The sequence below is a fragment of the Arachis stenosperma genome, chromosome 3 (assembly GCF_014773155.1).
Source record: "Arachis stenosperma cultivar V10309 chromosome 3, arast.V10309.gnm1.PFL2, whole genome shotgun sequence".
Taxonomy (NCBI): domain Eukaryota; kingdom Viridiplantae; phylum Streptophyta; class Magnoliopsida; order Fabales; family Fabaceae; genus Arachis; species Arachis stenosperma.
The window spans coordinates 12,385,798-12,397,545 of NC_080379.1; the positions used below are offsets into that span (position 1 = coordinate 12,385,798).

An 11,748-nucleotide genomic window follows, 5' to 3' on the forward strand; every position below is an offset into this window, starting at 1 on the left:
CAGCTTTATCATAAAAAGGTTTTTGACTGGCCAAGATTTGATTCAAATTTTCAGAACTTTGGGTGAACTTGGCTAAGTCTTCCTTAAGTCTTTTAACCTCTTCTAGCAACTCTTCATTTTGCTTAAAACAATTCACATATGCAAGGACAGAATGGTTACTTTCACAGCTTCTAACTTGTGTTTTTAACTGCTTATTCTCTTCCACAAGATCACAAGCAGTTTCGGCATCTCTTAGTTTTTCTTTGAGAAAGTCATTTTCAGTTTTAAGAAAGAAATTTTGTTGTTCAAAATCTTGATTCTCAGTTAGAAAACATCTTATTTTTTCAGAAAGATGGTCTATCATAAGATGAAGGTCTTCAGTGTCAGGGTTTTGAAATGATACCTGATCTATCTCATTTGCCATGAGACAGGGCTGTGATTTAGTCTCAGACTCTTCATCATCATCATCTGAGTCATTTTCCAAATCTTCCCATGTGGCCATTAGTCCTTTCTTCTTTCCTTTTCTCGGCTTTTCTTCCTTCTTCAATTTGGGACAATCAGATTTGTAATGCCCCATTTCCTTGCAATTAAAGCAGATTACTTTGCTAGGGTCTTTCTTCATTCTCCTTGAGCTGCTGCCTTTGCCTTTGAGCTTTGCCATTTTCCTGAATTTTTTTGCAAACAACACAAACTCATTTTCAGAAGAGTTATCACTGGATTCATCATCCAGAGGGTTAGTCACAGAAGAAAAAGCAATTCCTTTCTTTTTTGAATCTCTTTTCAAATAGGAGTTTTCAAAAGCAAGAAGATTTCCTCTCAAATCATCAAGTGTCATGGAATCTAAGTTACTACTCTCAGAAATAATTAAGGCTTTTGTTTCCCACTCTTTTGTGAGACATCTCAACACTCTTCTCACTAGCACAGATTCTGAATGTGTGATTCCAAGAGCATCTAAGCCAACAGTGATGATATTGAACCATTCGAACAGTTCATCAATGGACTCTCCTTCCTTCATTGCAAACATTTCATATTCCCTGTTTAACATGTCTGTCCGAGTCTTCTTTACAATGGTAGTTCCTTCATGAGTGATTTGCAACTTGTCTTAGATTTCCTTTGCCGTTGTGCATCGTGATACTCGTCGGTATTTCTCAAAGCTGATAGCACAGTTGAGCAGATTGGTCGCCTTGGCATTTAACTCCACCGTCTTCCTATCTTCCTCGGTCCAGCTTGTTTCTGGTTTAAGAGAGACTACTCCTTGAGCATTTGAGGTAGTTGGGAATTTAGGACCTTCCAAGATGATCTTCCAAAATCTGTAATCCACGGCTTGTACAAATATCTTCATCCTCTCCTTCCAATAGGTATAATTTTTCCCATTGAAGAGGGGAGGTCTGTTGCTTGATTGACCTTCAGCCAGATTGTATGATAACACACTTGTGCCACTGTTTTCTGCCATGAGGATCTTTACTCCAAGCTGCAAAGCTTGATCTCTTTGAGACCAAGCTCTGATACCAATTGATGGTTTCAGTGGCTAAGAGAAGGGGGGGTTGAATCTTAGCCCCCTTTTTCGATGCTAACACTTGCTAACCTTCAGAAGAGACTTTTCTGTTTTTGCTCGTCACTGGACACGAGCAACTCTGTTTTGTCTCGTCCCTTGCCACGAGACTTTTTGTTTTGTCTCGTCACTTGACACGAGATAATTTTGGCTTTTGCTCCTGAGTAGTAAAAAACAGAAATGGAGTAGAAAGAGAAGAAGATTGCACCAAGATATATCCTGGTTCGGCTGCTAAGTGCAGTGCAGCCTACATCCAGTCTCCATCACAACCATGATGGAATTTCACTATAATCAATCTGATTACAACTTGTAAAGTGCTAACCCAACTTACAAGGGGATTCCCACAGAATCATGATACACAACATAGATGAACAAAGGACCTCTAAGACATCTATGGCTTTTTCTTTTAATTTTGCACTCTCTGCCTTTTTCCGCTCTATGGCTTTTTCATACAAACCTCACTTGTTTGCCTTTTTTCCATGAGACTCAAGACATGACAAAATTAAACAGAAAAATTACAAAACAGAATACATTGAAGGAGAAGAGAAATCTGTTAGCTCAGGTAGCTCTGAGAACTCTGTGCCTTGCACTCTCAAATTTTCTCCTTGCTTCAAACAGTGGTTGTTCCCCCTTTTTAAAGAAGAGGAAAGCCTCCACACTTGAAGCCAAAAACCGAACCAACTTTCTTCCTCCTTCAACAAACCGGTTCGGCCACACAGAGAGAGAGAAGAGATAACCATGCTAAATCCAACATGCAATTACCTCTAGTCCTTTCTTGATCATCACCCTTCATCAATCCGAGCTCTCCATCCTTGGCTTCCTCTCCAAGATGGATTTCTGGCCCTTGATGCCTCATGATGATAATGACTTCATCTGCTTCAATCTCTGCCTTCAACCATCACTTCGCCACTCTAGCTACTCCCTGTGGTGGTTGATCAGAATCGAAGACAAGCCATGCTTCAAGAATCTCCCTCTTGGCCGAATCTTCAGCATCCTTTTTTGAGCATGAAAGGCTCAAGATTACCTCACCAAATCTAACCACATTTGGTGGTAATCTCAGCCACAGCTCATCTTTCTTTTAGTATGTTTTCTTGCCATCATTAGCTTGATGGTCTTAGACGCATGCAACATCTTCCTTTCGGTGTTGAAGAACATTTCTTCCATTGTTTCCTGGACAAGGACCGAATAAAGAAGAAGAAAGAGATGAGAGAGAATGAAAAGAATCTGAAGAAAAGCAATGCAAAGTGGTTAAGCAAATTAATTAGGCATAGCTTGCTTTTACTTCCCTAACATAGAGTGGCGTGTTTGACATAATAGCCATCAATCAATTCATCTGAATTTTCTCTCTCATGTTCCCCATGCATTATTTAACAATGTGATAGATTTTAAAATCCATCACATGGTTAAAGACTTGGTTCCGTTGGAAGCACTATGCTTTCATTTTTCCTTTTGTTTCGGACCAAGAATGGAACCTATTATCACTTAATATAATTTGGGCTTGTGGCATTATGATCAAAGCTGGCCCATTTGGTTAACATTTGCTTTCCTGATAAAATTGTTTTCGGATCAAGCATGGAAAGCATATGTTTGGGCTTGCAACAATTTATTCTGGCCCAATTATAACTAGCCTCAATTACAAACACAAGGCTGAACCAAAAATTGCAACAGTTGGGCTTTGTTAATTTTCTTTTGTTTCGGCCCAACAAAAATCTGCACAACAAAATTATTAATTAAGCAAATAAGAATTAAGATCAAATTAATAATTTTGTAATTTAATATTTTAATAATGTTTGTTCATCATCAAAATTAAATAAGAGTTTTCCAAACTCATCAATCTCAGATATTTTTTTCTGCAGATGTAAATAACCATACACAATCACACTAGGAATATAGCATACTCAAGGCATTTTAATAATTAAACCTAACATGTTACAACATAAATGATTAGGTGTACTTACAGCAATCCTCTGCACTTCTTCATGTATGTAGGTGCCATCACGTCGTTTGTGCTTTAGGATCCATACTTCTCCTCTACCAACTCTCCTGGCCTCCCTTGTTTGTGTTTGTGACAATACAGTTAATACCATAAGTTTTACTTATTTAATTTTCTCTAATAATTTTTTCTTGTTCTACTCTATAAATAAATCCAAACTACATACCAACCAATTTATTTTACCTCAAACGGTTAAGTATCTAATGATTGCTCTATTTATTTTTCAAGAATTGAGTAATTGATTATACTTAAATAGTAAATTTATTTTAATAGCTCCAACATTTATTTTTTGAAAATCAGCATTACTTGTCAATTCCTTATAAATTAAAACTGAATAATGATTTGCTTAAAAAAAAGAGAATTATTCAAGACAATGATAGGCACCTGTACTTGATTTTAAATCTATATTACCTCTTCTTTCCTTGCCTTAGCCAAACTTTTAGAACCGCCAGTGTACGTGTAAAATTGCTTCTTTCGATTCAACGTATTTTTCTTGCATTTCGCCTATTATGTTATCAACAGTAACATTGGTTACACACAGAATGAATACATACGAGTGTACATAAATAGTTAAATGTTCTTATATTTCTCTTTTACTTTAGTATATTACTTATATATAAATTATTTTCTCTTTCTTTGAAAAATAATATATATAATTCCACAAAAGATTGAATGCAATAAAGTAATCTCTAAGACTGAAAATTAGTTGGTATTATATGCGTTTATCTGGAACTTAGGTGGATTAAAGACAAGGGCTACTTAAAAAATGGGGTACCTTTGTTGCAGGATTATTATAGTAATCAATATACCACCTCCAATGCTCTCTAGGAATTCTTGCCAGGTGGTTATCAAGATTCTGCTCAAGTATCCTTGTTGGTTTGTAATGCGAGTCATATAGCCTCCCTCTTGTATCCTTCCAGGACCTCCCTATTTGTTGCAAAAATGTTTTCTTGATTCTACCACCGCTATCTTCTTGAAAATGGAACATCTCCTGCAACGACAATATCCAACTGTAAGTAATTGTAAGTTGAAAGGTTTGATATGATTAAACAATGCCAAAAGTCATTACCTTTATGCAATCATTATAAATCCTGTCTTTTTTCTGCACCTTTGTCCAACTTTTTTCACAGATAGAAAATTTGCTGTAATCAGAACCCACGCTCCTAGAATGCCACTCAACAGGCCAGCTCTATCTCCGACTGCTTGTAGTTCCTCATTGAACCTCAGTATGATTTTACTATCATTAAGAGACCGCTCCATAGCCCCCTTCACACTCATTTTAGCTTGCTTGACTATTCTATCAAAATCTATAAAAAAAATATTATTTATGTGCTCAACATGTGAGAAACATAACAATATTATTAGCTAATCAATTAAAAAGTCGTATGGTTCAGCACTTGTTACCTATGAAATCAACATCCCAAAATCCAGTAGTCTTTCATTTTGTGCGCTTTTCAGCATCAGAAGTAGCAAACATCCTGTCAATGTGTTCGTCAAACGAATTCATCTCGTTCGCCTCCGAGTCTATGTCTTCATTGCACGGTTCCGTCACTTATACACCGTTAGTGGTCTGTGGCTCAGGTCTTAGTTCACTCCGGAGTAGACGAAAGAGTTGGAGAAGACCCGCTACAAAGACACCACCATTACTGGAGGGCGGGGAATGAACCAATCATCGTCAGCGGATGATGAAGATGCAAGAGGTGCGGCTGGAGGCTGCTGGCGTAGTGGCTTCACTCTTGTGTCTTTCGTGTAGCAAATTTTTCTGAGCATCTTAAAATTCTAATATAAACACACGAAGTATGTCAAAAAACATTCGTTAATCTTAGACTCAGAATAATTAACAAACAAATAACTATTGATTTTCTTTCACTTTTTGTGTTGTATTAAATTTTCATACTTAAACCGTGAATATTAATTAAAATTATATACATTTATAGCCTGTTAATAAAACTACCGTGTCTTAGGCTAATAAAATTACTCACATTATAACTATGTCGAAGGATAGTAAATAACATTATATATATGTACATATATTAATTATATAAATAGAACTTTTTTTTCCAAATGATCTAACTACATATAAATTAAAAAATCAAAAGCCAAAGACAAACGTATAAATAGAGGAGGAAACTAATAAGGAGAATAGGACATTCTATGGCAACAATGAAACTTAGTTGACTGTGCATAAAAAAATTATCATTAATTTTTCTAATTTTCTATTTGCATGAGCAACATCTACTCTATTAGATTATTAATTACTATTATCAATATTCCTACTTTTCATAAGGGTAACAATTTCAGATATTTTTAATTAAGAAATTATAATTAAAGTTAACAGTCATTATTACTCTTATGAAAAAATAAATAAAAAATTAATTCAATAAATCAGAGGCCATATTTTTGAAATTTTTTTTAGTTACAATAAATTAATTTTGGCTATAACACTAAGAATGGGTTTATACAACGAATAAATTATCAATCTGGCTGCTTTTGTAGTTATTACTAAAGATATTTTTAAATAATTTTAAAATATTTAAAAATTGTCCAGTTATGATCAAACACTTATTCCATTAATAAAAGTGTGTCACATCACTTACTTGCAAATGTCAAGTCTTGCTTGCAACGTAAAAATTTCATTTGCCACGTTATTTTTTTGGGTTAACATAGAACATCTTAATTTTTCAAAATATGCATTACAAAAAAAAATTAAAATGACGATTTTTTTGGAAAAATGACAGCAATTTGCATCGTCATTATTATAAAAAAAACGGCGCCTTTAAAAAATACCAATATTTAGAGCATTATTTTGGTTATTAGACGAGATTTAGAAAATCGTCCACAATGAAAAATACATAATGTTACAAAATTATTTAAAAGATGATGAATATACATTTATTTAACTAAAAAAAAGAAATAAAAAAAGAAAAAATATAGTATTAAAGAAAATATTTTTGTGAATTTGTAGTAAATTTCGGTGTAAAATTAAGATATTTATGTGTATTATTAAGAATTTTTAGTGTATTTGTATTGATAAATTTTAAATAATTCAAAACTCTTTCTCCTCATCTTCTGCTGTTTTTTCTTTTTTTTTTCATCATCATCTTTTTTTTCTTATTCATCTTTATTTTCATTTTTGTTTTACTTTTTCAAAAGAAATACATAATGTTATAAAATCAATAGAAAAATGAGAAGAAAAAAAATATAGCAATAACAGTAGCAATAAAAAGAATGACGAAGAGAATGAAACACTCGAAGAAGAAGAAGGAACGTAAAAAAAAATGCAAAAAAAAAAGAGGAGAAAGAAGAGGAATACAGGATACAAATGTTAAAAGAGAAATGACATAATTTTATGTACACATTATATAAGTTGATTTTATTGAGATAAGATTAATTTGTATGAATTTATATGTCAAAAAAAAATTGTATATGTAATAGGTTCTTAAAAATATTTCGCAAAAGCACACTTTATACAAGTTTGAAGTGAATGAAGCGTAGAATGAGACGCCAAGAGGAATGTCTAGTAGCTAAGAATTTTTTGGACTTGCCAATGCAAATTAAAACCACGTATTTACTAGCTAGAACTTAGCTTAGCTTGTTTTATTTAATTTGTTTATTTTGGTCAACTACTAGTTTTCATTATTCAGGTAAAGAAAAAGAAAATTTATACATGATTGAGAATGGCTAGTTCAATTGATGTAGAGTTGTTGGTTAGTATTTCCCCTTTTTCAATTCTATATGAATACAGAGGGCACTCTTCCTTTTTCATCTCCCCAAGCCAAAGGAATGCTACATGAATAATATAAAGGGAACTCTTCAATAAATTCTTTTTTACTGGTTTTTATTTTTTAGTTTAAGTGTTTGCTTAAAGGAATCCGTATTCATTTTACCAGATGATACTGTAATTTTAAAATTGAAATGAAAATGCAAGAGATAAATTAAATTATTGAGAGTGGTGTACCACACTTGACAACAAGCTAGTACTTAAAACAAAAATGGAAATACTAATACCAACTACTAGATCTAGAATTATTTGGCATTATATATACTTTTCACATAATTACAAAATTAACTTTATTTTATTGGGTATGTCTAAAACGAGCTCACCAATTATGTGCTTATTGAATGAGCCACACTTATATAAGCCATTAGATTTTATTAGATGAAAATCAAAGGCTAATATAAAAGAAGAGCATTGATGGACTCTAATAAATATAGAATATTCTAGTACATAAATAAATACTTTAAATGACAATATTTTAATACACAATACTTTAAACGGCAACAGAATCTTTTATTCTTAAATAATTAAATATAAAATATATAAATATAAAATATATGAGTATTTTTTATTTAATAAAATTAATTATTATGCAAAACTTTTTTATAATAATAAAAAATTATATTAAAATAATATTTTAAACTGTAGCATAAAAATATAAAATTATTAAAATTTTATTGTATATTACTTGGTAAATAATTAGAATATTATATTTAAAATTTATTAACTATTTTTATTAAAAATATTATTATCTAATATAATTTTTCATAAAAATATTTTTAAAAAATAATTTATTTAAAATATTATATATAATACATGAAAATATTAATTTTTTATTTTTTTAATTTCTTTTAGAAAAACAGAATAAATAATATAATTTTAAATACATACCTAAATAAAAAAGTTAATATTTTCATGTAATATATATAACATTTTAAATAAATTTTACCTTTACAAATATTTTGATAAAAAATTATATTATATAATAATATATTTAACAAAGTAATTAGTTAATAAATTTTAAATATAATAAACTAATTATTTTTCCAGTAATAGAAAATAAACTTTATTTATTTTATATTTTTATGTTGTAGTTTAAAAGATCATTTTAATATTATAAAAAAAATTGTATAATAATTAATCTTAATGAATAAAAAAATTTATATTTTTTGTATTTATTTATTTTATATTTTTTAGAACAAAAAATTTCTATCTTCATATAATAATATATATATATATATATATATATATATATATATATATATATATTAGGGGTGGTAAAACGGGTCGAATCAGTTGAGCCGACCCGCCGAACTCGCTAAAAAAGTGGGTCAGGCTAGAATTTGAAATCTGTCAAATTAAAAATTCGCCAAATTATGTATATATGTTCCAATTATGTGATTTTATTTATTTTATTTTACAATTTCGTATATATGTTCAAATTATGTGACTTATTTTTTAAAATAAAGATAGTTCTATTGACAAATATTATTTTGAACAATTTTATTGAAGTTAAAAATTTAAAAAAAGATAGTAAAAAAATTATATTATAATTTGACTATTTTTTATTTGTATTTAATTGTTTAAATATTATTTTTTGTTAATTTTAATTAATTTTATTTTTCAAAAAAAAGTCAAACGAACTAGCATTTTTTTTGTATTTAATGGCCTATATAAGTGTGGTTCATTCAATAAACACATAATCGTTGAGCTCGTTTTAGACATACCCTTATTTTATTCGCTAAATTAGTTAATCAATTTAAGTTAATGTTACTAAGCAAATTAATAACATAACTGTGGGAATATCAATAATTTAACTGACCCCATCATACATCTATCATTCTAAATTCTAAAGATCAAATAAGGTTTCAAGAATCCATTGAGTATAAGAAAATTATGATTATTGAAGGAGAAATGGTTACATTTAATTGGTTTGACCAATAAAAACATCTGGTAAATTGAACATGACTTGATCAGTAGGATGATTATTGTTATTATTATTATTATTATTATCATCAACAGGGTTGAGAAAAAGGTATACGTGAGATCCATCTTGGACTCCATATTCAGCAAGAGAAACTCTTTCTTCTTCCTCTTTGCTCATCAAAGGGCTATGATCAGCATCGACAACAAGGATTAAACGCTCAAAAGGTAGCTTCTGTTGGGCTTCAATTTCTCTCTTTAGATCGTGAATCGTGGCATCATTTTTCACTTGAACATAGAACAATGTTCCTGTCAAATTTTCTACCACCACCTTCATGGCCCTGCAGTGATATAATATTATTTGTATAAATATGTAATCTACAAAACAAACCGTTAATATTTTCCCATTTTAACGATGCTTTGTGTGTGAACTTAAAGGAACAAAATGAGTTTGGATTGGAGGGGGAAGATGGAGGTAGAGTTGGAGATGCACGCAAATGCTGAAGGGGTTTGTTCATGTGTGCTGCATTTTCGGGAGTTAGTTTGTGTGAATTGAATGTTTCTAAATTCTAAACTTTGAATGTGGCAAAATCGACTTTATCGTTGTTTCTGTTACATGCCTACAAAACGAGCAAAACATGGATCTACTTTTGTTATTTTTTTTGGCTTTTTCAATTCTTTATTTAAGCAAATAAATATATTTTTTTATTTCTTATTTTACTACACTATTTTTTTTTAAATATCAGAACTTTAATCTTTGATTATTTGTCAGTTTTTATTGATTTGTCAATTTTGAATTATAATTTAATTAGTTTATTTTATATTTTTTAATTGCCAGTTTACCTTATTAAACATATAAAATAAAATATATAATTTTAAACTATTTTGTATTATTTTTTAGATTAAATTACTCTATTAATTTTTATAGTTTTACTTTTACTAAATTTATAATTAAGTTCCTATAGTTTAAAAATTTTAAATTGGATTCCTACACGGATTTAAATTTTATAATTAGTTTTTTATCGCATGAAATAAGAGGGACATTCAAATTTAGAAATTCAGTTCTATTTAAAATTTTAATGTTTAAAAATAGGTATTTTTAATTTAGAAAGAAATAATATTCTATTAATCTAAATATTTTTGATGCAGTAAGAATTTAATTAATTTTTAAATTATAAAAACTTAATTATAAATTTGATAAAATTTTAAAAATTGATAGAATACTTTAATATATTTTTTATTATCTTCTAAGTAATTTTGTTGCTTTTGGCTGGGATAAATTGCTTGAATAAATTGCTTTAAAAAAATATCATCCAATTGTTTGATTGCGCGATTAGTAGATTACACAATTGAGGTAACGATTTTTCTTTTGGATACAATTCGCCAAGTTTCTAAATATGCCACATTTTTAAAGGAGTTATGCATTAACAAGGAAAGGATCAATGATTTAAAAACTATTCTTTTGGAGAGTTTTATTTCTTCTCTAATGGGGGTTATTTCTGAAAAGTGTGGAGATCCTGGACCTTGTTTAGTCTCTTGTACCATTGGTGGTGTTCAATTTGTTGATTGTATGTGTGACTTTGGAGCATGCGTTAGTATTATGCTACTTTCGGTTTATGATGAATTGAATCTTCCACCATTGAAGCGGTCGGTGGCACGTGTTGTACTAGCCAACAAGAACATAATTTCTGTGGTTGGTATTGCGAAGGATGTTTTGATGAACATCAAAGGATTGATTTTTTCGATTGACTTTTATATCCTTGAGATGCCTCTAAATAATTCTGGGAGACCTTCATCCATCTTGTTAGGAAGGCCATTCTTGAAAACCTCTCAGTTTAAACTTGATGCCTTTTCGAGTACTTATTCATTTGAGATTGACGAAAAGGCCGTAAGCTATAACTTAGATGAAGCAATAAAACATCTGCCGGAGGACCACTCTATCTTTCGGTGTGACATTATTAATAAAGTTGTAGCTGAAGTTCACAATGAGGCCTTTGATGAGATGAATTTGGATAAAGGTGTAAGTGTGGAGAAATCCAATGATTAAGATGAAGATACTTTGCCACATTCAATGTTGCCGGATGATAATGTGCCGAGTCATGAGTTGAGTGATGTGTTGAAACCTCTACCTCTCTATTTAAAGTATGCCTTATTTTTATGATAATCAAAAGCTCCCGGTGATAATTGTAAAGGAGCTCACCTCCGAACAAGAAGAGAGATTGCTTGAAGTATTGAAAAGACACAAGAAGACTATAGGGTAGAGTCTAGTGAATATTGTGGGTATAAGCCCGTGCACTTGTGAGCACCATATTTTTCTAGAAGATGGAGCCAAACCCGTTCGTCAATCCTAAAGGAGGTTGAACCCCACCATCATGGAGGTTGTTAAAAAGGAGGTCACTCGACTTTTGGAGGCTGATATCATCTATCCTATTTCGGATAGCGAGTGAGTTAGTCCGGTGCAAGTGGTGCCCAAGAAGTCGGGTGTTACCATGGTTAAGACTGAGAGTGGAGAGCTCATGGTGA

The 11,748-nt window shown here is 30.8% G+C and overlaps 1 protein-coding gene across 1 annotated transcript; it reads right to left on the bottom strand.

Moving 5' to 3' along the window:
* Positions 1-9,226: 9,226 nt before the first annotated feature.
* LOC130965498 (uncharacterized) lies at positions 9,227-9,562 on the bottom strand. The gene has a single exon (XM_057890258.1). It carries the CDS (start codon positions 9,560-9,562, stop codon positions 9,227-9,229), a length of 336 nt encoding a protein of 111 aa, XP_057746241.1.
* Positions 9,563-11,748: the final 2,186 nt, after the last annotated feature.

Excerpts from the sequence above, each read along its gene's own strand:
- LOC130965498 (XM_057890258.1), bottom strand. The coding sequence starts at position 9,562 with ATGAAGGTGGTGGTAGAAAATTTGACAGGAACATTGTTCTATGTTCAA.